General features: G+C 45.9%; 1 protein-coding gene across 1 annotated transcript in view; it reads right to left on the bottom strand.

The window, feature by feature from the left end:
• ZNF185 (zinc finger protein 185 with LIM domain) overlaps window positions 1–27,342 on the bottom strand; it is an 82,184-nt gene that overhangs the window by 48,861 nt on the left and 5,981 nt on the right. The window contains exons 6-15 of the mRNA XM_066582125.1: window positions 24,976–24,996; window positions 23,790–23,855; window positions 13,702–13,794; window positions 13,327–13,407; window positions 11,925–12,008; window positions 10,597–10,638; window positions 9,374–9,463; window positions 7,589–7,657; window positions 4,803–4,922; window positions 2,623–2,703 (exon numbers count right to left, since the gene is read on the bottom strand). Of these exons, the coding sequence (XP_066438222.1) occupies window positions 2,623–2,703; window positions 4,803–4,922; window positions 7,589–7,657; window positions 9,374–9,463; window positions 10,597–10,638; window positions 11,925–12,008; window positions 13,327–13,407; window positions 13,702–13,794; window positions 23,790–23,855; window positions 24,976–24,996 (747 nt within the window). The remainder of the gene's footprint in view (window positions 1–2,622; window positions 2,704–4,802; window positions 4,923–7,588; window positions 7,658–9,373; window positions 9,464–10,596; window positions 10,639–11,924; window positions 12,009–13,326; window positions 13,408–13,701; window positions 13,795–23,789; window positions 23,856–24,975; window positions 24,997–27,342) is intronic.

The following is a 27,342-nucleotide window of genomic DNA, read 5'->3' as shown; positions in this document are numbered from 1 at the left end:
CAAAGTTCCCTACAGAAGTCTATTGGTGTGCACAAATAGACACGCAGTATGCAAGGGAATGGGTGAAACAATTCAGTGAAACAAAGAAGACACCTGGAACTCATCAGGCTATATAGCCATTTAAATTGGGGCGTGTTCGTCTGCCGCGTGCAAATGAACATGCTGTTTGTACGCAAAAATACTGTAAAGTACACCAATATGCAAGTAAAAAAGACTTGTTCATAGAGCAAGTACATTGCACTGAGGCATGCGCAAAAATGCATATGCCCGTGTGAAGCCAGCTTTAAGGGTAAAAACAACTTATAGAAACCTACATGCGCTCATCCAAAAAATACTGTTCATTTTACAGTTGGCTGAAAAGACCTCCGAGGGAAGGATTCTTTAATGTAAGAGTTGTGTAGGCCTCGGAACAGGATCTGGTCTTAGCAAAAATAATTCAACAAGTTTACAAAAGTTATTGAAATTTCACTATCTAACAAAATTTATTTAAAGAGGCACTAACTTCTTCTTCTCTACTAGCTTGTGTTAGGTCATCATTTCTGTAATATACAGTGATGCCTTAGCTTAAGAGTTTAATCCGTTCCGTGACGAAGCTCTTAAGCCAAAACACAGTTATCTTAAATCAATTTTTCCCATGAATTGAAATGCCATTAATCCGTTCCGGACCTCCCCAAAAATAAGCCCTAACTATACTACATGTAAAAAATCAAACACCAATACTCATCTACTGCCGGCATTCCAGTCCTCGCGCGGGTCACTGCTGCAGCCTGCCTAACGCCGACAGAGCATTTCTTCCTGGAAGCGGGGCTTGAATTTCCCGCCTCCAGCAAACTAATGTTCTGATTGATTAATCCAGCACCGCATCAGCCAATGAAAGAAGGCGCTGGGTTACACAATCACAGCCATTCAATTGTGGGTGCCCTGAACGGAGTCCGCAAATCAAATCCACCCGTGGACATTGGGCCTAAAAGAGCGAACTCCCCCCGCTTACTGGCGTTAGGTCAGCAGTCTCCCCGGCGGATGACAAGTCTCTGAGTGTCACATTGATGATCAGTCGTCAGGTTCTACATGTAGCATCAGCTGTTGTAGGCGAGCAACGTGTGACTATCCGCGCCTTTTCCTTTTTATATATTGTAATTTGCTTCCTGATTTCCCACAATTCGTTGTTTAATAACAAATATTCAATTAAACAGTAATCACCCCATCACTGACCTCTCCTTCCTTGTAGTCGCTGCAGGTGCAGGGAGTTCACTTCCTGCTGCAGGTTTGGGTTTGTCTTTTTCATTGTTGTTGCTTAAAATAAACAATTCAGATTCAATTCAGTCCAAATGATTCCAAATTTGTGAATCAATAACAGTAAAGAATTGGAACGCTATCCATGCTAGACTTATATATACATAATGATTTATCTCATAGCGTTGTGCTATTTTTGACAAAAAAACATCATGGCGATCTTGCCTCACCCTCCACATTCACCCCATCTTCCTCCGTGCAACTTTTTTTTAACGTGTGCTTTGAGCAGTGGAAAAGGAAACAAAATTTCACCGCTGCACGTTGTTCGTATGATCAGTCGTCACAACGTAGGCGAAAAAACGAGAAACTTTTTGAAAAAAAAAATCACTGGAGCTGAGTGTACCTTTCCAACCAATGTCTGCTGGATACCGCCTTCGAAGAGTTCCATAGACATTCACCAGCAACAGAAGCCTCTACTAGTATCATCCACCCACCAGAAGAAGACTCCTGTTACCCTTGGGTGCCCCCTTGTACATCAGGTGTCCATCTGTGAAGTCAACATTTTTGATGGCGAGGATAGCGCTGAAAACATTATTCTTGCCATCAAAAATATTGAAACCCCTGGCAGAAAGCAGATAAGAGCCATGTGAGCAGATCCTCACCTCTGAGAATGTCTGGCTGCAATGCAAATCATGTTCATATTTATAAACAGTTTTGCAAAAAAAGTTTATATTTATGAGGCAACGCACTAGAAACATTGCTGTAATCACCAGGCCCGCTATCATTATGGACGATGCTGGAAGCAGCGGCCCAGTTGGGTTATACAAGTACAGCATCCACTGAATTCAATGCGAGCTGTGCCTGCAATACCAACCCGGGCAGCTGCAAGCTGGACAGAGCTGTCTGCTTCCAGCACTGTCCATAATGATAGCGGGCCCGGTGATGAACAGTTAGGGTTTTCACACTGCCGAGAAAATCGTGCGAGATTTCTGCGTTGTGAGGCGCCCAAATCTTACACAAATATGAAACTGATTCTTTTCAATGGGCTCATTCACATTAGCGATATTTTGCTACATAACACCGCGTTGCAATGCTATGCAGGAAACACATCGCAACATGTCCTATCTTTCTGCGATATCGCCCATTGCTTTCATTGGGCCGGCGTCAGCAGCACAGTCCCCATTGAAAGCAATAAGAGAACATTGCGATCCTCTGCTGTGGCTGTCAGCTGCGCCGGCCGTTCCTTTCTCCCCGCAGTGATGCAAGCCTATTTTCACATGAAAACGCCTTTTCCTTTTTATATATTGTAATTTGCTTCTGGATTGGATTCCCGCAATTCATTGTTTAATAACAAATCTTCAATTAAACAGAAATCCCCCCATCACTGACCTCTCCTTCCTGGTAGTCGCTGCCGGTGCAGGGAGTTCGCTTCCTGCTGCAGGTTTGGGTTTGTCTTTTTCATTGTTGTTGCTTAAAATAAACAATTCAGATTCAATTCAGTCCAAATGATTCCGAATTTGTGAATCAATAACAGTAAAGAATTGGAACGATATCGATGCCGGACATAATGATTCATCTCATAGCGTTAAGCTTAGTGTTTTTGACGAAAAACAGCATGATGATCTCGCCTCCCCCTCCGTATTCACCCGGTCTCGCTCCGTGCAACTTTTTTTTACGAAGGGTTCCATAGACATTCACCGAGCAACGAGAGCCTCCATAGTAACTCCTCGCCCCCCAGAAACTGACTCCTGTTACCCTTGGGTGCCCCTTGGACGTCAGGTGTTCATCTGTGCAGTCAACATTTTTGATGGCGAGGATAGCGCTGAAAACATTATCCTTGCCATCAAAAATATTGAAACCCCTGGCAGAAAGCAGATAAGAGCCATGTGAGCAGATCCTCACTGCTGTGTGAGCAGATCCGCACCTCCCTGTGTATTTGGCTGCAATGCAAATCATTTTCATATTTTCACAGGGATTTAATTCCTTGAAATGAGGGGTAAATCTGCACCGTCTGACAATAAACAATCTGCACAACAGACATGGTGTGGATGTGCCACTGGCTGCAGATTTGCTGTGGGATACTGCGTCCTGCAGTTCCATATTTTGCCAGAAGAGGGCACTGCAGTTCACCATTGCACAGGATTATTGTCCTAATACCTTGCAGAAGAAGGTGCAGATTTGATCAGGGACAAGATCTGCATGCAATGTGTAGAAACGTCTTGTACTACATGACTTATTCTGGTTTTCTCCCACATTCTAAAAACATACTTGGTTTCTGGGATTCCTATGAAATGAACACTAGTGTGTATGAGAGAATACAATGTTTGCACAGCAGTATGTTGGTGCTATACAGGGTGTTATCAACAAGACTGATCCAGCGCTATATCTCAGTACTGGTGTCCTATATTGAACTAAAAACAGCGTACTGGAATAGGAAAGCATCGCTACATGATGGTATAGTGCACGGGGGCCCCAGAACAATACGCCGCAGCCCAGAAATCCCTCGGTCGGCCTATGTCCTCAGATTGACTTCTAATACCTTAATAGAGGCACCTGGAAGCTTTTCCCTGCGTTGGACACTGTTAAACTCCCTTTTTTTGCAGCTCCCATAGGAGTCTATGGGAGCCGCCGACATATATTGGTCGAAATATAGGACAAGACCTATCTTTTCCGCCAGCGTATAACTTTGGTCGCCGATTTCGGTCGCGAATGTGCTATTTTTTCCAGCGTTTTTACGTATCTGAACAAATACATTGGTAGCCAATGCTTCAGATGGCTGCGATTTTCGGCCAACGTATAAATGCGGCTAAGTAGCAGCGTGAAAACGCTTGTGTGAATAAAGCCTAAGTCTGGTGGGACCGCTGCTAGGACTGAAATAAGGAAATGTAAGTTCTGTAAGTACAGCTTATGTGAAAGCGAACCCAAAGGAGGCCCAACGCAGACCGGTACCTGCATCACCTGCAGACGGCGCTGGATGACTTCCTGGTTGGTCTGTAGCAGAAGGAGGCCACTGAGTACACCTTCACTTAGGTCTTACTAGCAGAACTTACATTTCCCTACTTCAGTCGTAGCCGCAGTCCCATGGCACTTAGAGAAACATGATAAGAGGACTTCTGCTTCTCACGAGCTACTCTTCGAATTTGCAATTGAGCTTTACTCTCTCTTACAGGGGCCACAACACAAAATTAAAACCCATGTTCCAGGGCCCCCGTACACCATACCATCCTGTAGCGCATCCATGCCTTCCTATTCAAGTAGACAATTGTTATTTCAGTATAGGACATCAGTACTGAGATATCGGGCTGGATCCGTCTTTTTGATTACACCTTGTATAGACAATGACCTTTTTATTGTTACACATTTTCGCAGTCACTGCTTTCCCTTTGGGCCCTCTCAGGCACAGGGGCCCTGGTAGAACTGTACCATCTGCATTACTCTAAATTACTCTATACTATATATGTATTAAGTAAATAGATTAAGAAGGAATGCTATCAGTTATTCATCATGGAATAGTAAAGGCCATAAACAGTGATGACGTAGGAGATGGACATATTAGTATAGTAACAGACCTTCCTTCTGTGACAACTGTGATCTTCCCAGGTTCAGGTATTCTAGCTGAGCTTTGGTTCTCCACGGTGTTGCTGGTAGAATAAGAGGTTAATTTTGGGCCGCTGCTGCTATTGCTGGTTCTGTAGAAAGAACACAGTTTTATGTTATTTTTCAGATGGTACCATAATTGTGGCCAAGTACCTAAATCTGATGACTAAATATATTATGATATCGCTTCCCTCCACTTTTACACAAGCCGCATATTAACACTGTGTAAGGAGAGCACCTAGGAGCTGAGTGAGAAGACTTATAAGGCCATGAAAGCTCCTCTGGGTAATATATGCAAATAAGGAAGATGGAACAATACCTCTGCAGCACCATCCAGAGGAGCATGCATGGCCTTATAAGTGTCCTCATTCACCTTCTAGGTGTTCTCCTTAAGGTGAGATGATACCCCTCCCGACCCATGTCACAGGCCTCTCACTAGCCAAGCCAGGATCCTACTCCGCACTAATGAGGGGCAAAACCCCCAAAACAGCTGTCTGTATATGGATTCTGACTTGGTTTTCAATTCCCAACCATTGTTATAAAGGGTCGGACATTGATTTGAAGGAATGCTGCCATCCAATAGGTGGCGCTGCAGAAGTACTGTTCATTCTTCCTTATTAACACTGTGTAAGTAACACTAGCGAATATGACAAAAGATGTAAAGACTTTAGAAGGCTGATTTCTTTTTGCGTTTTGTGACTCTGCTGCTGTTTCTCGGTTTACATCTTTTATGCAGAAAACTGCATGCGGATGGAACCAGGATGGAACCATAGTGGTGACTATACGAGGCGGAGGCCTTTATGGTCTCCGTCTTAAATAGTTTCCATTCCTCTCAATCTTTTACATTAGATAGAAGAGCACCAAAGATGGTGCTTTTTTTTATGCGGCGTAAAAGACTGGTCAACCCTCTTCTATGGGCATCACCCTTCCTACAGTTCCGCACCCACCTGCCCAAACCAATAGCCTTCAGTTATGTGAAAACATTGCTCTAAAAAGTTCCCATCGTCTTCAGCTAACTCTACCAGGATGTCCTTTCTGTTAAACCCTTCATTCCCTAATGGCCAGCGAATCCTTGCTCGGACATGGTTTATTCCATTGGGCAGATATTGTACATCACAATGTTGCCTTTTGAAACATTACAATCTACCACGTTTCCCCGAAAATAAGACAGTGTCTTATATTAATTTTTGTTCAAAAAGATTTAACTTTTTTACACACTATTTAAATTGGCTTTTTAAATTAACTGTTAGCAGGGCTTAATTTTGGAGTAGGGCTTATATGTCAAGCATCCTCAAAAAGCCTGAAAAATCATTTTGCATCCTCAAAAATTCTGGCAAATCATGCTATGTCTTATTTTCAGGGTATGTCTTATTTTCAGAGAAACAGGGTATCTTTAATCTGCCCCTAAATTGTCGATACCATTACCTTCAAATTACACATTTTATGTACTCTACTTGGCTCCCATCAGGTTTTGACACGCAGTTTGAAAAACTTTGCAAAATGGAGACCCCCTACAGAGGGGGTCATTTCGACAATTTATAAACTACTTCTTAATCCGTCACCAGATCAAGGTTTCAACATATGGAGGACTGGGAATCCTTTTTAGGTACTCTACTACGGTTTACTACCTGGGCTTTGATCTGAGAAAAAGCTTCCAAGTCCTCATCCTGTGTTCAATATAAAGATAGCCAGTACAAGATACTGATGTTCTGATATCACACCCCGACCTTCCTATGGTACTGAAGCTGAATCCTACCATTCCCAATGAGTGTTGGTGCAGCAAAGCAACAGAAGCCTCGTTAACCCACATATATCGGATGGGTGGCCAAATCCAACCTTTCTGGTTGACTGTCCAATCACTGCTCCAAGACATACTAGATGTGCAAATCCCATTAGAACCTTTACACTACTTACTGGATGTCCCCCCATCTGGTCTTGGACGTTCTGCGTCTAAGCTCTTACTCTATAGCCTTACTGCAGATAAATGTCTTATTGCTCAGAAGTGGAGGCAGGAGCTTCCCCCTTACTTGTATGGAACTATATGCCAAAGTAAAGGAGGTCCGGGGAATAAGGCACCTGACTGCGGCCTCAAATAATAAGGTCAACCTGTTTATGGCGACTTGGTCACATTAGGACGTCTTTTAGAGTCTTAGAGGAGATTAGCTACCTTCTCCTTTGAGACCCCTGGGGTGCGGCATCGTATGGACCGCAAATACTGTTGAAGCATTGGATCACTCTCTTTCCATTCTTTGTCTTTGTCCTGTCCCTGTCTTGAAATTAATAGGTTCTTTTCATGTGCGAGTTCTATCCTTCTTACAACCAAACAGAACTCACGTAATGAAGATCGTTAATGGAGGAGCTCTGCTTATTGGTTTGACACTAAATACCAGGGATTAGTTGTGCACTGGACCACCAGGGCAAATCGGGCTACAGGACCATAAAGGATTAGTAGAGCCAAGAGACACCCAGGAAATACATGACAACTAAATCAAGTTTGCGAATATTCTATTAATCGCCAGGAACAACATGCTGAATGTTTTGCTATTGGTGCTATAGTACTTCCTGTTGCTCCAATATGGTTGGATTTCACGGCTATTTAGAGTGGGCGAAGTTACGTATATGAATGCACTTTAATATGCATGTTCGTTCAACTGTATATGTGGTTATGTTGCCTACTTTAACCACAAGCGAGTCAGAGGAGGCACCGTAAGACAATGTAAATTGTAGTCATAATTATATTAAAAAACACCAAACCTACTCTAATCTGGAGGGGGGTGTTGGTGAAGTTGCTTGGTTTGCTTGTGTTTCTTTCCAGTGGTTCTCAAACCTAAAAGGAAATAAGGAATGGGGTCAAACTATAAATATAAAGGTAGAAAAAGACCACCACTTATTTAGTTGAGGAGTCTAATGCAGGGAAATTGCTATATTACACGCCTGCCATAGAAATGAATGGCCGGCATATCATGCATGGATGACCCATGTCTTTTTGTTTGGGTAACACAGGACAGTCTGAAGTGCAGACCTCCTCTATCGCATCCCTATGCTTAAATGGACACTGACTTTTCACACAGCTTATACTCATCAAACAGCCTGTTTGTATATTATCAATCTTGTAATATATTTGCATCAAAAATGTATTTGTTTTACCACTGAAAATCAAGTTTGAAGTACTGGTCACTACGGGTCTCCTTTAGCAGCTTTGGAATCCACTGCCTGTTCTTAGGCATTTAGCTTCTCTAGTATCAGGAACATGGGGATACTGTTAGTTACTAGATGCAACAGAGGAGCAGGCATTCAGATGCTGCCTTGCAGCTGATTGGAAAAAAGCTGTGGAAGGCAGCATGGGAAGTGTTGGAAACGAAACCCTGGCCATTACAGTACTGTTGGAATAGCTGCTTAGGACATGTGCCCACGTGTAAGTGGATAGCAAACAGAAGGGAAATACGAAAATCTACAAGAAAAACTAAAATTGTAGGGCTCAAACTGGATAACTGTTCTAACAACAGCAAAGCAGAGGCCAATTACCTGGACAACGTTTGAAAAAGTAATGAAAACTCAGGTAAGCTTTAATACCTGAATATATTTAGTTTATATAATGAAAACAAAAGTAAGGGCTCATGTCCACGGGGAAAAGAAGAATTTAAATCCGCAGTGGATTTTAACTCTTCTCCCGCGCGCGGATCCGCACCCCATAGGGATGCATTGACCACCCGCGGGTAGATAAATACCCGCGGATCGTCAATAAAAGTGATTTTAAAAAAAATGGAGCATGAAAAAATCTGGACCATGCTCCATTTTCATGCGGGTCTCCCGCGGGGACGGCTCCCGCGGGCTTCTATTGAAGCCTATGGAAGCCGTCCGGATCCGCGGGACACAAAAATCACATTTTACTTACCCGCTCCGGTTCTTCTCTTCGGCGCCGCGCCATCCTCTCTCAGCCGCGGCCGGATCATTTTGCTTCGGCCCGGCGCATGCGCGGGGCACGTCACCGACGTCATCGTGCACATCCGCCGAGCCGAAGAATGAAGATCCGGCCGCGACGAGAGAAGATGACGCCGCCGCGAAGAGAAGAAACGGAGCGGATGGGAGGTGAGTTTATTGTCATTTATTTGTATTTTCAGCCCTCATGTCCGCGGGGCAGGAGGGACCCGCTGCAGATTCTACATGTAGAATCCGTAGCGGGCCCGATTTTCCCCGTGGACATGAGGCCTAATAGAAAACTACTAATAAAATGCCCTGGAATAGGTAGGTAACGACTTATAATAAATCACTGGATGCAAGGGCAAAGTCAAATGGAAGAGGGCAGGGGTGTACTAATCCTAATATGGCCCTATTACATCCTACCTAAAAACAAAGCAACAGTCAACTAACCCTTCAATATTTAAATATATTAACCTCTGAGCTGCTCCCCCCTTTCATATTTATGATCCACAGGGGTCGTAGAAGTAAGACCTGAACTAATCAGATGTCCTAGTTGTACGCCATAAATCATAAGTTCTGAACCCCTATAATAAAATCCTTGTAGCATTCTTATAAAACAAACCTTTTGTTATCGTCATATAGATAAGAAGACAGAGTTTTAGGGAGCGTTTCACTCTTCCTCGGACTGGTCTCCTCTTCTTCTATTTGCACCCTTCAAGGATGAAAAAGAAGTATATACATTTAAGCTTTAATGAAGGAAAAGGGAGTATTTTAAACAAGGCATCCAAATAAAGTAACATTGGTGGTGGGGGGGGGGGGGGATGAATTACAAAAGTAAGAAAAAAGGATACTCCCTGCACACACTCCGGCTGTTCCCCATCACCGCTCCGTACTCGGTGTTTACATTGGCTGCAGTGGTTACGTGGTTGTTTATCCGTATAGCCGTTGCAGCTAACGTCAGGCCTAAAAACGGAACGTCATCAAGGACGTCCCATATACAGGTCTGGCCCGATTAACTCCAAGTCTGTGTGGACCTGATGACGTCACAGGTCATGTCCCCTCTCACCGAAGGGCAGAGCAAATGCATTTTCAGTACAGAGTGTCAGTTTATAAAGTAAGATGGGGGATAAAAAGGAAAAAAAAATCTGGAAACCTCTTTAAAAAAGACATAAAGTTTATCCATTTAAACATAAAAACTCAATCCAGGGTAAAAAAACAGCCAGAATACATCTGTTTGCCGCAGGTAAAACATTTTTTCCCTGACCATGTACTTGTAATATGACAAGTGTCCCCGCTTGTCTTCTGCATCCAGCTGTTCTCCGCTCCGAGCGCCAGGCTGTTATACAGCCGAGCGCTCGGAGCGGAGGATGCAGAAGACAAGCGGGGTGTCCCCGCTTGTCTCCTGTATCCAGATGTTTTCTGCACAGAGAGCCTGGCTGTTATACAGCTGAGCGCTCTGTGCCAGGTATGGAGAACAGAGCTGGACCGCTCTGCTCTTCATACCCCGCCTGTGTTCAGGGAGCGGGATACAGCTGAAACAATAGTATCAGCTGTATCATGCTGTGAATCCCTGATAAGGCTCATGGTCAGCACGCTGAAAGACGACGATGAGCGACAGGATAACGAAAAGTGAACGATGTCAGTGCAGCTACACATAACGATTATCGCTCAAAAATGGCTTTTCAGCTAATTTTGAGCGATAATCGTTGTGTCTAAATGGGCCTTTACAGTTCACAAATTAAAATGATCATGTTACTAATCCCATAAATTAGATTACAAAGTATATTTTTGATGAACTGTTATATGTCAATAGAAACAAAACATTGGACCAATTAATTATCTCACCTTTTCGCCACAAAAGGTGCCGATGTTTCCTGCACTCCAGTTCTGCAATACAACAGTGAGAGGTGTAATCAGACCCAATCAGGACACTTTCTTGATAACTTAAAAAAGCAAGCAACTTTGTATCTACTTTTCATTTATCTTCACACCTATCAATCAGTAAATTGTTTTCCAAATTAGGGCGGCTTTACAAGGCACAACAATTGTCCAAATAGTTTCTCGAAATACTCGCTACAACGGGTTTTTAGCATACGAACAGAGACGAGCGAGCACGCTTGGATAAGGCAGTTACTCGAGTGAGCATCACTCTTCTCGAGTAACTGCATTCTCGACCGAGCAGGCTCGGGGGGCAGCGGGGGTGAGTGGGGGGGGGGGGGGGGGGAGAGATCCTGTAGACATGCATGCTTAACTTGGCCAAGCATGCATGTATTTTGAATGCAAAGGTGGGAAAGCCACTGACACAGATCTCTAGAACACAAGATTGGGCAGATGAAATAGAACATTAGTTTGTCCAACAGTTCCATTTCCCGTCCTCCCCCATGCACGGCAAGGACATACCTGCAATCTTGAGACCCCATAGTTAAATTATTTTAACTTGCCGTAGATGTCCTGTTCTTGGTCCTGGGCTTTCAACCCTCATCACTGTAAATGTGCACGGGTTTAAAGCTCCTGCCATGCAATCTAGCATGAGCACATCAGTACTTGGCTGCCAGAGACCACCAGGGAGAAGAGAGTAGTGGCTTTTAACCATTTCTGTCTTCTCTTCTCTAGCCGACCTTCTCTCAATGAGCGCTATGTAGTGATTAAAATTAAGTGGCAGAGCCGTTCCTTCTATTGAACCCAGCAATTACAAGATCACTGATGCTCCTAATCACAGTTTCCATTAGTCCTCCTAAGACACCCGGTAGTTACGTCATGCATTAGGAATAGAGATGAGCGAACGTACTCGTTTAGGGCGATTTCACACTCGAGCACCACTTTTTTCAAGTAACTGACTACTCGGGCGAAAAGATTCAGGGGGCGCCGTGGTGGAGCAGGGGGTAGTAGTGGGGAACAGGGGGGAGCTTCCCCCCCCCCCCACTCCCCTCTGCAACCCCCTGCTCACCCCCGGCGCCCCCCGAATCTTTTCACCCGAGTAGTCAGTTACTCAAAAAAAGCGATGCTCGATTGCGAAATCGCCCTAAACGAGTACGTTCGCTCATCTCTAATTAGGAAGTGTGAGCGCGGCATGTTATGTGTTATTCATATGGCTGAAGTGCAGCAAGAATTCATTAGAAATAATCAAACTCTATGATAATGTCCATTGTTCGTTGCTTCGAAGAAGAACTCACCCGCTGTTTCTTTTAGCCGCCGATAAGACATAGGAGCGGTCCCTGGATGATGTGCTTCTTAATACACTGCTGGCTTGTTCAGTCCTTGTAGCGGCAAACAAACATACAAACAATATAAGAGTTGATTCTGATGCGGACATCTAATTAGAAGTGATATATTACAGGGGTCTCAGCATTACTAGTGTGTATGGACATCAGAGCGCTGCTGCAAAGAGCTGCCCCAGCTTTGCTGGACTAGGCATGGCCTTTTATTATGTAGAAGTGAATGGGATTAAAGGGGTTGTCCAGGACTTTTACTACTGATGATCTATCATGAGGTCATCAATAGTTGATCGGCAAGGCCCGCCACTCAGGATCCCTACTGATCAGCTAATAGACAGGCCTGCTGTCAGTGCAGACAATGCTGGAAGCAGATAGAGCTGTAAACATTGTAGCACCATAGTTTGGTACTTCAGGTACAGTTCCCATTGATTTCAGTGGTGCAGTCGTGCCTGCAGTACCAAACTGAGCCACTACAATATGGACAGCAGGCTCTATACCATGTGACTTGGTGTTAGAACTCAGCAGCAAGTGGAGACGCCAATACTGCTGGACCCCGGCTGGGTTTGGTAAATATTTCCCTCCCTGGATAACCCCTTTAAAAAGAAATAGCAGCTACTATGCAGACGTATGTGTTTTCTTGGTAACAGACTACAAACATATCCTGTGTAGTCTGATTCTGGTTGCAATGACTAAGGTGCTGTTTGCACCGGAAACGCGTCTGAAAAACTGACATATTTTTTATGTAATGTGGTCAATGCACTAATGCTCTATATTTTAAACATTTTTGTAATAAAAGGTGCTTTTTAAATTTCTTGCTCTACCATTGGCTGGGCTTGATTTTCTCCTTGGTGCTACTGGTCTACATGTGATTGGTCGAACACTTTCATGTTCTGGCCTTTTGTAACCAAGGTGATTGGTGAGCTGGAATTTCTTTTGTAATTTTTCTCTGTAGTCTGATTTGGCCGTCATCTTACAATATATCTGGCTCCGTTAAGGAAGCAGGAAAGGGGACTCCCTGCTTCTGAACAGCTCCGTCTCTGGTCGGAACCGAACAGTGCTGGACGGACCCCATTGATTATAGTGGACGGACCCCATTGACTATAAAGGATGGACCCCATTGACCCTGCTTTTCCCCCAGCTGTCCGACAGAAGAAGAAGCATTACATGCAGCCCTTTTTCTTTTAGTAATTTGAGCCAGATCTGTGACAGAACCTCCGGAGGTCCCAGCGAGATGTGAAACCGGCCTTAGCTAGTCCTATTGTTCATTGTCACATTGAAAACTGCATGATCACACAACTTATATCATCTATAAGTGATACATTATAGAGTCAGCATGGAGGTATTTAGGAGCAATATTTACCTGATGTCTTGTTCCCGTGGTGTATAAAGTGTCTCATCATCTGATACATCTGAGGATCTGTTCTTTACATTATATGGTGCCCTATGCAAAATAGTACAATCAGTACAACAATGAATACACCCCAAAGTACACCTCCCAAAATTTCAATACGAAATTGTGGGACATTTTAAGCCCCACCCCGTCCCACACAGTAATATCACAAACAGCCCCAAAATGTCCATTTTAAGCAAAGTTTTATATGCCTTGTTCCTTGCTGACTGGTTTGTGGGACAGTCCTTGGGAAAATAGGACTGATATGCACCAGAGAAGGATGTGTTAATTAGTACCATAATACAGAGATTACTATATTCACTGTATATTAATATGACATCTTACAATTTCTTGTACTCCTCTGTAGACATCCTGTGGCCGGTAGCGTTGGGGACTCTTGGTAAGCTGTTTGATGTTCGCGGCTGGGCTGAGCTGTAACTGAGATGTTAAGGTATTTGGGTTACACAGTTGGGGTTTTCTCACATTTCTCAAAGTTTACCAATGTCTCCCCGTTGTTGCACACTGCGCTGTCTTTTATTTCCTATGTCGGCCAGTTATACTTCTATCCTCTATTATCTCTGCAACCGGATTCCAGGATGCAGCTGAATTACAGCAACCGTTTTTAGTAGCTATGGAGCTTCAGTCACTTGGTAATCCCGGCTTTACAGAGATGCATAGTCCCTGTGTAAGAGGGGTACTGGTGTACTGCTGCTGCCAATTATTTCTTGTTTTTGTTAACTTTAGCACACTCAATGTTAGTAACTGTTACTTTAAGAGGGGGAGGGAGCGCAGCGAGCTGGTCTTTAATGAGGAGCATGATGTGAGACGGAGATTGTGTGAGCAAGAAGGAAGAAGGACAGCAACACCTTTGGTCCTGGAGCAGAGGATACTCCCCAAAGCAGTCCTAACATAGTAATATCGTGTGTTAGGCTGAATGAAGACAATGCCCATCGAGTTCAGCCAGTTTCCATCCCCCCTCGTTGATCCAGAGGAAGGCAAAATTACTCCAATGAGACAGAAGCCAATTTACCCCATTTTGGGGGGAAAAAAATCCTTCCTGACTCCATAATGGCAGTCAGAATAATCCCTGGATCAACATTTGATAAGTTCCTACCTGACTGTAAGACAGGTAGTCGGAAGATACCCGTATCAACATCCCTTCTGGTTATTTGATGTCTATATCCTGTAATGTCATAGTGCTTTAGGAAGAGTCTAGTCCCCTCTTAAACTTCTCTATGGATTTTGCCATCATCACGTCCTCAGGCAGAGAGTTCCAGAGTCTCACTGCTCTTACAGTAAAGAACCCCTTTTGTGTAAGTCCTGTGTGGAGGGCTGCAGCCCTACGGGCATGAAGCTCCCGGGGAAGAAAGCTAAGCCACCAGAGATCACAAGAGGAGCTCCAACCATACAGAGACCTGTTTTGCTGTGCTCCCTTCTCTCTATCAAGCCTATCAGGTATTTACCTCTGCAGAGGAAACCACAGTAATACCAACTTACTAACAAATAACCCCGGCAAATGGTATATCCAGAGACAACGGGCCTAATTGTATCTCAGTAAACAGAAGGACTTTGTTCTACACATTTTGGGACTTTAGTTGTTTGTTTGATAACACTCGGGAATGTAGACTGTAAGGCCAAATGCACACGGCCGGGGCAGATTATGACTGCAAAATCTCACAGCGGAATCAGACCCTGTGCCCGGCATTGACCCCCACGTAACGGTCTTGAAGTCTTCTTTCTGGTCTGCGGATGTGCTGGCTGGCACGCTAACGCACATGTGCAGTGCAGAGAGTCGGGCGGGTGATTATGTGGATCCTCTGCAACCCGCCGCAGGACGGACCGCTTCTATTGACTGCAATGGAAGCTGTCGGTGCGAGGCCGGCACTGGAATAAGACATGCTGTGATTTTTCCCCAGTGAGCGGAAAATTGCAGTTGATTTCCTGCTTGTGGGCATTAAAAAGCGTTTTCCACAGCATGTCCTATGGATCTGGAGGCGAATGGCCGCTCTGGATTCCGCAGTGCAAATACGGTCATGGACATTGCGCCTAAAAGACATTCTTTGAGAATCCCCATATATTGGAGTTTGAGAGACATTTAACGTCCCGATTCAGCCTTGTTTGTTTTCATGGTTATCGTGTTAATAAAGTTATACAAGCAGCACGATGTCCTTTGAGGAGAGTTTTCCTAGATGGCTGCGGTGGGCACCAGCAGGGGACAGGGCAGTACCCCCGCCTTCACCCGCTCTCTTCTCACATCTCCTATCTCTGTGGCGTCTTCTGTTTGACTTTTTGTCACACAGCCCTATTATGACTCTCTGTGAATGAGCTGTATATTTTGTTGGGAGACCATTGTCTTTAAACATAACCATTTTGTTTTAACCCCTTGTGGCCATTTTTTTATTTTTGGTTTCTCCTCCCCACTTTCAAAAATATTAAATATGGGGGCGGAGCTACCTGATGCAGGAGTAAGTCGCCTCTGAGACGCGCTCCGGCGACCGCGGCTTCCTCAAGGCTTCACAGGCAGATCCAGCGGCACAGAAAGACACCATGGGGCGCAGGAGAGCCCAGAGCACCTCGGGGCGAGCCCCGGAACATATCACAGGCAGTTTGGAGCCGTTCCTGAGACCGCAAGCAGAGGCGGCCGGCGCACGGGGAAAAACCAAGATGGCGCCGACGGGGGGTCCGGCGCGTCCCAGCAGCAGCAGCGGGCAGAGGGAGAGAGCTGCAGAGACGGACGACCCGGAGGACAGCACAAGCGGCCAGTCCAGGGACCTCAGACCCACAAACTGCTCACAGTCTCCAGGAGGATCGCAAAGCAGGTCAGACAAAAATCACCCTGACACAGCAACACCACAGGCCGGGTCACAGCACTCCCCACCAGGCACACAAACAGCAGCGGGGGAGGGGCGGCCCATAAAAGACACAGAAGAACCAGCAGCATCTCAAGACCCCTGCAGCCCCCCAGGCTCCCCCTATTCACCACCCCCAGGGGCAAACATAAGGGGCCCACGCCAGTACCCTCCAACAGACCCGCACCGCGAAGAGGAGCAATGGGATTGGCGCGCACACCTGCGTGCACTCCCCACCAAAAGAGATCTGGACGAATCTCTATATAAGCTAGAACAATCCCACAAAAGAGACATTACAGGTCTGCAAAAAGATATCCTACACGTAGGCCAACGCCTAGGGGAAGTGGAGGAAATACAGGAAAAGCTAATAGACACTGTCGACTCGCACAGAAAGGTCATCCAAGCACAGTCGGCCCAAATTGCAGAGTTGTTTCTTCACGTAGACGACCTTGAAAACCGCCATAGGCGGAACAATTTGCGCATAAGAGGCCTAGACGAAAGGGTCGAACAAAACCAACTCGCCACCTGGGCACAAAAATTCTTCAACGACTTGCTGAATCGCCCACCAGAAGACCTTATAGAGATCGACAGAATTCACCGCACCCTGGGCCCGCGCTCCGCAGACCCCGCAAGGCCGCGAGATGTAGTGTGCAGAGTGCACTTCTTTCAGGAGAAAGAGCAGATAATGAGATGCGCTAGAGAAGCCAGAAACCTATGCTACAAGGGGTCCCCCATTCTCATCTTACAAGATCTTTCCCGCCGTACACTTCAACAAAGAAGAGCACTAAAACCACTACTGACGGCGCTGAAAGACAAAGACATTCTATATCAATGGGGCTACCCCTTCCAACTGCAGGCACGCAAAGGGAACAAAAGAGCAACCTTCAGGTCCCTGGGGGATCTGCCCAACTTCCTGCATACATTCGAACTTCCGATGATTGACCTACCGGACTGGTCCAGAAGCGTGGGGACGCTGGCACCCGCTGTGGGCTCCCCATGGCAAAGAGCCGGCGACAAAACCAAACGCTGACGATCCAGACCCTCTCTCCTGATATGCCGACCAAATGTCATGAGACTAACGCAAACGCAAGCAGATGTTCTCGCTTGCCCACCCGCTCCAGAGATCCGCTGAGACATCACCAACGCACCCGAGAGTGGTGCTACTAAGCTATAGCCTTAAAATGTTATGCTGTTTAACTGTTTTATTTGTTCTAGCCGCGGCCGTAACGGGGCGCAGCTCCGGTGCCAGGTTTCGTTCGTTCCCCAGCAGAGGGTGCAGCCCGGGCGCTGCCACGTAAGGTGTTTTCCTTAAACTGCACTGAGGAAAGTTTGATGGGGACTCACCCCATATATGTTATCTTTCTCCTGTCTGTTTCTGTGCTGTCCTTTCACTCCCTCTTCCCACCCTTCCCACTTGTGCCTCCCCCCCCCCCGCACCCCAAGATTGGTCACATAGCACCCCAAAACACGCTCACTCAATTACCAAAGAAATGGCCAACATAACAGTCTGCACCTACAACGTTAAAGGCCTGAACACCCCAGGGAAAAGAAGCCAAGTCCTGTATCACCTACACAAGAAAAAAATAATGGTAGCCATGCTGCAGGAGACCCACTTTAAAGCTGACAACATTCCACGCTTTTCCTCCAAATTCTACACCACGTGGGTCCACAGCCCGCACCCAACAAAAAAGGCAAGAGGGGTCTCGGTGGCACTACATAAGTCCTTCCAACATGTAATGATCGATCAACTGGTCGACCCACAGGGCCGCTATATCTTCTTAAAACTAGAGGTCATGAATTCAATAATCTCATTTGCTAACATCTATTTTCCCAATCAGGACCAGGTCTCCTTCGGGCGGACAACTCTGAGAAAACTGGCTGACTTCGCCGATGGCTCTGACGTGATCCTGGGTGGCGACCTCAATCTGGTAATGGACCCGGGAGTGGACTCGTCGGTCGGTAAGTCCCCCATCTCCCACACAGCACGTCGTACATTCCAAAAAGAACTAGATAGGCTGAGGCTGGTGGACCTGTGGAGGATTTTGCACCCCGGGGTCAGGGACTATAGCTTCCACTCGGCGGTGCATAACAGCTACAGCCGAATAGACCATCTTTTTATATCCCACAGACTGCTGGACCATAGCCCCTCGTGCTCCATAGGCCCCTTCCTTTGGTCAGACCACGCCCCTATCTACGGGGGTCTCTCTAGAATGGGAGGACCTCCCAAAACATTTCAGTGGAAACTCAATGACAACTTGCTTAACGACGTTGTCTGTGCCGGAGACATCAAAAAAACAATAGAGACGTTCGCGGAGACACACAGGGAAGACCACACAGGCCACCCCATTAAATGGGAGGCCCTGAAGTGCGTCCTACGAGGCGTCTTTATCTCCCATGGATCCCGCTTAAAAAAAGACAGGTCAGCAAAATTGAAAAGACTCTTAGAAGAATTACAGACAAAATAGAGACTAAACAAAGGTAGACCCACAGAGAAAACGAAAGTGGAAATCTCCACAATACGTCAACAAATCCTCTCGATACTCGACCAAAAGACACTAGGATTTAGAGACAGGATGCGCAGATGTGCGTTCGAGTATGGAGACAAATGTGGGAAATGGCTTTCAAAGACTCTACACCCTAAGGCCCCCCTAACCTATATCCCAAAAATACAAAAGCGACAGGGAGGAATAGCCCACTCAACCACCGAAATTCTCGAGACCTTTCGCGAATATTACAGCAGCCTATATAACATAGAGAGAGACTCCGCTCAGACCCCGAGGGACAGTGAAGTCGAGGAATACCTAGATAGCCACGCTCCTGGACCTGTAGATCCAGAAGCGACCGCGGAAATGGAGGAGGACTTCTCCCCCACAGAGGTCTCAGCCCTCATCAAAGAACTAAAAGTAGGCAAGAGCCCGGGCCCGGACGGACTGACCCCAAAATTCTATAAACTATTCAAAAACGAATTAGCCCCGTTGCTGACCAACTCCTTCAACGCAATAAACAGAGGCTGCCCCTTCCCGACTCAGGCCCTGCAGGCACACCTGGTTGTAATACCCAAACCGGGGAAAGACGCTACGGAGTGTGGTAATTACAGGCCTATCTCACTCCTAAACGTAGACGTTAAACTCTTCGCCAAGTCAATCGCCACCCGACTTCAGCCATACATCCCGAAACTAATACATAGAGACCAGGTGGGGTTTGTCCCGGGAAGAGAGGGGAGGGACAATATAATAAAAACCATGTCACTGATCTCACGGGCCCGACAAGAGAGGTCCCCATTGGGACTCATGGCGGTCGATGCCGAAAAGGCCTTCGACAGGGTCGGATGGAGGTTCTTAGAGGGCACATTGAGGAAAGTGGGACTGGGGCCCCGCATGAGGGAGTGGATAATGGCGTTATACGGGAACCCCTCGGCGAGGATCAGAATCAATGGCGCCCTCTCAGATAGTATCCTCATACGAAATGGAACGCGACAGGGCTGCCCGCTGTCCCCTTTTTTATACATATTGACGATGGAGTCCCTGGCTAACTCCATAAGAAAAAACGATGCCATAAGAGGGGTAAAACTAGGCCAGAGGGAGCTTAAACTCTCTTTATTCGCGGACGATCTCCTGCTATATCTATCGTGCCCGAGAATAGGGATTCCGGTCCTACTGCAAGAATTTGACAAATTTAGTGCGATTAGTAACTTCAAAATTAACCTGCAAAAAACCGAAATGCTAAATATCTCCCTCCCAAGAGAGGAAGCACACTCCCTACAGGAACTTTTCCCACTCAAATGGCAATCGAAATCCCTCAAATACTTGGGAATACAACTGCCAGAAGACCCCGCAAACGTGTACGACCTAAACTTTAAACCCTTCTTGACAAATTTAGAGAGAGACCTGGGGAAATGGAGTCCCCTCTTCCTATCCTGGGCGGGAAGGGTGAACGCAGTCAAAATGGATGTCCTACCAAGGTTCCTTTACATATGCCAAGCATTCCCCATAAAACTGCACAGACCCTATTTTAAGCATATCCGCTCCCTGATAACAAAATTCATCTGGCGAGGCCGTAGTCCCAGACTTAAATACAGAACCCTAACAAGAGACAAACCCAAGGGAGGCCTGGGCCTCCCAGACTTTTCACTGTATTATAAAGCTAACATAGCGAATTGCGTGCTAAACCTGCTCAGGAACCGGAGCTCCAAGCTCTGGGTCGAACTGGAATACGACCTAGATGCCAGGCAGACTCAGGGAATATTCTGGATCCCGCAGACCTTGACCAGGCGCCTTCCAGCAGTGTCCCCACTGCTGAACCAGCTAACAAGAGCCTGGTCGGGCTTCGCAAGGGATACAGAACTGATCTCAGTTCCAGGCCCCCTCACACCTCTATTAGCTAACCCCCAATTTGAGGCCTTCCTACACCGAAAAACCCTAGCGACCACGTCAATAAACCCCGCGCCACGACTGAAAGACGTGATGACAGGAGACAAACTGAAACCACTGACGGAACTATTTGAGGGACGCATCGTTCCCCCAGGGACGTGGCTGGAATACTTCCAGCTAAGGAGCGCAATAGATACCCTGAGTCCCGAGCCTCGGGGAGCAGAAGACCCCACTGACTTTGAGAAACTGTGCATGTCCACAGCCCCCATCAGCCACCCAATTTCAGTGCTTTACAAGATGATGCTGGACAGGGAGATGGGGGACGGTCCCCCAGACTTCGCCCGCGCGTGGGAAGAGGAACTGCAAAGGCAATTGCAGCCGACCGAATGGGTCAAAGCTTTTGCTCTGACACACAAGGGGTCGGTATACTCCAGACTCCAAGAACTAAATTTTAAAATAATCTCTCGCTGGTACAGAACCCCAGCCAGGCTGCATAAAATGCTCCCACAACTCAACCCAGCGTGCTGGAGATGCCCAAACTCTATCGGAAACATGTCCCACATTTGGTGGAACTGCCCGCCGATAGCTTCTTTGTGGAAAGACGTGGTTAGTCTTTACAACAAATTGAGTGGCGAAGACGTGCAACCCAATATAGAGATGGGGGTACTGTCTATACTCCCGGGCTCCATATCCAGAGCAAAGAAAAGCCTCTTGCGCTTTTTTGTACAAGCGGTCAGACAGATTATACCGAGGTTCTGGCGGTCCGATGCCGCTCCCTCCAGGACACATTGGGTTGAAGCCATCGACGAACTAGCCAGATATGAGGAGATGAGAGCAAGCGAAATAATGAAAATAGAAGCTTATTTCGCGCTCTGGCGCCCCTGGCTGGAGTTTAGATCCACCACTGAGGCCACAGAGTGGGCAACCCGAGGCTCGCTGCCTCCCCAGACCCCCAGAGGGCTCGCCCCTTCTCTCACTTGATTCCTAGAACGGGGAGCCACCTGGCCGACACCAGAGAAAGAGGGTCTGTTGCACCAAGCGAAGAAACAGGGAGGCCAGCACACCGAGACCCCCCAACGCCAACAAACCCAAATAACAAGATAGCCAAACAAGAAAGGTATGGTGACCCGCCCTACCCCCCCTCCATCCCCCCCCCCTATCCTTCCCCTCTCTCTCTTTCTCTCTGACTGTTGTCCCCCCTTCCTTGAAGTTCATGTTGTTGTTGTACCAGAACATAAGCTTGAATTTAGAAAATTATTGTTATTTTAAAACTAAGGACAAATCGACTTACCTCACCAAATAGGTGAGAGAGGGGCGATTTAAGCAAAAGTTCCCATTTCAAAATGCACTGAAATTGATGTGTAATGATTGCATATGCCCTGTACACACTAAAATACTATATGTCCTAATAAAAACTTATTGAACCAAAAATATTAAATATTAAAATTTTTAATCAAGTCTGAGGGCTTGTTGTTTTTTTGCGGCGCGATTTGTATTTTTCATTGGTACTATTTAGAGTACCATATAATGTACTTAAAAAAACATAAACATTTTTAAGTTGTGTGAAATGGAAGAAAACGCAATTGCGCCACTTTTAGGGCATTCGATTTTTCTGGCATACACACTGTGCAAAAATTACATGATATCTTTATTCTGTGTTCGTCTTGACCTGATGGCGTTCATCATGCAGGATAAATAATGTGTTATTTTAATCCATCACTATTACGGATGTGGCGATACCAAAGATGGATTTTTTTCATTATAAATATGAGATCAGGATTTCTTTTACTTTTAACATTTATTATTTTTGTAATAATTATAGAAAACTTTATTTAACTTAATTTTACTTCTGTTTTTTTAGTACCCCAGGAGGACTTGAACTTGTGATTTTTGATCGCTCATACAACATACTGATCACATTACTAAGGGACATTTGGAACATTTAAATGGCTATGGGGACATTTACATGCTGCTGTCAGAATTGGCAGGGGCATTTAAATGGTTAACAGCCATGATTTGAATTATCTCCACAGCTGCGGAGGCTGGGTGGTGGATGTCAAAGACAGCCGGAACTCACCATGTATGGCATGGGCTTAGCTGAGCATGCGTGTGTTCCGAATGGGTAGAGCTGCTACCAGACACGCTAGAAACAAACAGATTGAACATTGTAAAGTCCAACTGCCTGGTCGTTCTTTCTCCTGACAGCTTCCATCGGGAGAGTCGGGAGGCTCCATACACATTAGATGATCGGTTGATCCGGTTGAAATCGGCACGTTCAAGTGACATTAATCAAATTTTATGGCTGGTATTGCTATAGGGGGCAGTAGCTGCACCAGGCTCCTTATGCCTTGGGGAGGTCGAAAGTCTCTCTGGCACAAAAGATAACAGTATTATAACTACTGCATGGTCCTTTGCGAGCCCTGTTACAGATTTTGCATTGGGGCCCACGACCTTCAGTTACTACTCCGTCCACTACAGCTAAAGTTACTAAATACTAGATTGGTGGCAGTTCTAAGGTCAGAATTGAGAATGTCTCATTCATGAGCATACATGACAACTGATTCACATGGTAGGCTAATCATTTTTATGGGGGTGCTACGGGGGAGTCTTTATAGGAGCTGCTAGATGTTATATTGCACAGTTTATAAAGTTCAGTATATAGAGTGCCAAAGAGTGACATGTTCTCTAGACCAGGGGTCCCCAACTCCAGTCCTCAGGGACCACCAACAGGTCATGTTTTCAGGATATCCTATAGTAAGAACACTTGTAGCAATGTCTGAGGCACTGATGATAATAACATCACCTGTGCAACACTGAGGAAATCCTGAAACCATGACCTGTTGGCGGTCCCTGAGGACTGGAGTTGGGGAACACTGCTCTAGACCATGCTAGTTAGGATTTCATTGGGGCTAATGCAGTGTACAACCCAGAGGCGTAACTTGAAGCTCCTGGGCCCCAATGCAAAACCTGGAACGGAGCCCCCAACTATAATGCTTTATTTACAGTACTGGACTTCCTATATGGAGAAGAGAGGCCTTATGGGCCCCCCAAGGCTCCTGGGCCGGGTGCAACCGCATCCCCTGCATCCCCTATAGTTACGCCCCCGCGGGGTACTATGATCGTACTTTTCCATAGAAGCAGTCCAAGGCCAACTATTCTCTCACTGCTGCCCAGATGGAGCCATATACTCTTACATGTATAACATAATCATTACCTATTCTTGTATCCATTAGAAGAAGGTGAGCCCCTTGCTTGTGATACCGCATTAACTGGCTGACCCCTGCAATAAAAAACACAGTATAGTCATGCAGGGCTGAATTTGGGGGCAGACATGTCACACGTGTACCAATACTCCCGATCCCCCGCTGGCTTAAAGGGGTTGTCCAGGATTATAACAACATGTCTGCTTTCTTCCAGAAGCGGCACCTCCTCTGTCCACAGGTTGTGACTGATATTGCGGCTCAGCTCAACTGAAGTGAATGGGGCCGAGCTGCAATACTGCACACAACCTGAGGACAGATGTGGAGCCGCATTTGGAAAGAAGCAGCCATGTTTTTCTAACCGTGGATAAGCCAATCAAAAGTAAAGTAACAGTGTTTATGAACATCTACTAGATTACGGATTATGGGAAATTTGGTGGAGAGCCACGAGAAAGGTGCGCTACGATGGGAACCTCTCACTCTGAGGACCAAGGGGCCCACAAAACATTCCTTTCGGTGACCTACAGGCATCCTTTCTGCTAAATTCAAAAGGAATGAAGTCCTGAGGGCCAGTCAGCAATATGCAGTAGTATACTGTAGATGGTGACCTCCACATAAGGGCGGAGATCCGGCTTGGACAGCTCTCATGGTTGTAGGGAGCATGTTGTTTTCTCCATCTTAGGGCTTATTCACACGGGCGTATTGTCACCCCGTACGACGCACGCGTATTTACTGCGTGTAACACAGGGTCAATGGAGGCAATGAGAGTCAATGGGTAAAGGCGGAGTCAATGGACTTTCATTCTTCCATGCACACCGGCGTGTGGACACTGCATATCGATACGCAGAAGAAATAAATTGCAGCGCGCTCTATTTCTCCACGTTTCAAACGCAGCCCTTAAAGGGCTGTCCTTACGCAGGAATTGTAAAGAGGTAGCATTTTGAACAGAACGGGGAACTTGAAAAAAAAGAGCCCCAGTGCGCATGTCCGTGACATCAGATTTCCAGGCATGCGCAGCGCCAATCGCAGCCCATACGCGATCTCTGCCGACACAGCGTATGGGCTTCGATGCGTACAACGCTGCGGTATACTTGCAGCGTTGTACGCATGTGCCCGTATGAATGAGCCCTTACTTTGTATTTTATAGTTCCATGGTGTCATTATGTGTAATTATTCTACTGTGTATGGGATAGAACATACCTTATAATGTATGAAGGTAGCCTGCACAAAAACAAGAAAAATCAATGAGTATAAAAGGAGTACAGAACAGATACACGCAGAGACCGATATTACACGTTCCATCTTATTCCAAATGCGTTTATGAACTTTATTACTATGCACTATGCAAGCTTACCTTACCTTGATCACAGATACTCAAACTTAGATTATATATGATAACACATATATAATTATTTAGTTTTACTTCTGAAAATCAAGTTGGAGGAAGCAGCCACTAGGGGTCTCCCTTCCAGCACCTTTCCAATCCACTGCTTGTTGTCAGGTACTTGGCTTCTCTAGTAACATGGCCATGGTGACACTGCTAGTTACTGCATGCAACAGAGGGTCAGGCATTCAGATGCTGCCTTGAAGCCAATTGGAGCAGGGCTATGCAAGACAGCATAGGGGGTTTGGAAGAGCAAATGCCAGCCAGTACAGTACTAGCAGAATGGCTAACAGCATGGGAGCAAGTATACACAGGGACGAGTGTCGGACATGGTTTGCCTGACACTCGTCCCGCGTAAATGGGCCTTTAGAGACAGTTTAGTAGACCAGAGCTGCATTCACAATTCTTCTGGTTGCCATTGAAAACAGAAGACAAACTTTTTGAGAGATACGTCCGTAACTGCTTAACTGAGCAACTATAATGCAGTGGGGCAGTTTTTTCTACATCAGACTATTGTACAGTATTGGCTGTGAGGACTGCAAGTCACCAGGGCAAGAGCTGGAAGATTTCAGCTCTGAAGCTTGCAAAATCATGAATACTGCTTTGAATTATAATGCAAGCTTGAACTCAAGAACAGTACAAGGTACGTTATGCAATGTATTCACAAAGTTACCCAACGTCTCTATGCAGATAAGAGAATACATCTGAACAACTATAAAGTGGTTGAAGGGTGAAGATAACATTTATATTACATTTTACATGTTATTTGGTTCTCAGCACAAAAGATCCCATGAAACAGGTTTCTAGAAGAAAATCAGTGAAACATTCCAGGAGTTATGTACACAAAGGGTGGAGAAAGAAATGTCTCATGCTACCCGAGGCCAGGTACATGACACAAGCGCAATAAAATGTAGTTGGGAGAAAAATCTGATAATATAACAATGCTATGTCACATTATCACACAGTGCAGCAGATGGAATGCATCTTACTTGCGCCCTACAGGGGACGGCCTATCGGGCGCAAATGTCCGCAGGTCGTCACAGTGATAATCCTTCTATGGCTCGTGAATGGAGGACCATTCCGGCCCGCCCGCCTCCATTCACAATAAACAGGCAGTCCTTCATAAGTGAACGACTGCCTGTTTACACGGGCCGATCCGTCGTTCAGTTTTATGCATGCGGAAACTGAGTGACAAACGAGAAGCGAACAATTTCTCATTCGTTGCTCCGTCTGGGCATGCCTTTACACAGAACGATGTGGTTCAGATGCCCCCTGGATGCAGGACTCTGAACGATTTATCTGCCTGTGTAAAAGGACTCTTAATGATCCTTACATATTAGTTTGGCCTAAAGCAAATTTAGGATTTTAGTCCAGGCACCAAGATGACTCCTGCTGCATGTCTGTCCTGAATGGCTCTCGTACATGCACCAATGATCTGCCGTGAATGTTTGCACGAACATTCTTTTGCCCGATTATCGGGCTGTGCTAATACGCCCACAATAGTTCATCCTATCATTGAGTAATTTATGTAAGAATACAGATGCTCGCTGATTGGTGGCACATCTCCCCGTGTAAATGTGGAATGTACTGCCAACAAGGCATTCTGCATGGGGATGATTGATTCTAGTAATGATCATTTGTCCCCATGCTACAGATCATCTGTCCATGTAAAACCACCCTCAGTTCGGTTTCACACGACCAAGAAACTCGCGTGAGATTTGTGCGTTGCAAGATGCACAAATCTTGCGCAAATGTGAATCCCATTCTCTTGAATGAAGTGTTGTTTTCCCGCACCGCATTGCAGGAAAAGAAAATTTCTGCATCACCTATCTTTCCGCGTTCCTCAGAATGCATCGGCCATTGTTTTCAATCAGGCAGTAAAGCACACCACACTGCGTGTGACGTAAGGTTTTCTATTGAAAACAATGGGCAACACTTGCCGATCCTCTAATGCAGCTGAAAGCTGCGCCGGATGATCGCTACTTTACTGAAGTCATGGGAGGCATTTCTGCGTGTAGGCTTTGGCGTGGAATTTGAAAAGCCAGCAAAAGGGAAGACACTTCCCTCGTTCAGGTACAACAACACTCAGTACCAGCGAGCGCAGGTACACCTACTGTAGAATGTGTTTACCCTTAGCAAAAGAAGATTGTCAGAAGTGGACAAGTCCTTTAAGGACCCTCTGT

This window comes from Eleutherodactylus coqui, chromosome 10 (genome assembly GCF_035609145.1).
Source record: "Eleutherodactylus coqui strain aEleCoq1 chromosome 10, aEleCoq1.hap1, whole genome shotgun sequence".
NCBI lineage: Eukaryota > Metazoa > Chordata > Amphibia > Anura > Eleutherodactylidae > Eleutherodactylus > Eleutherodactylus coqui.
Note: the sequence above shows the minus strand (reverse complement) of the source record. Positions and strands in the feature narration are given on the sequence as shown.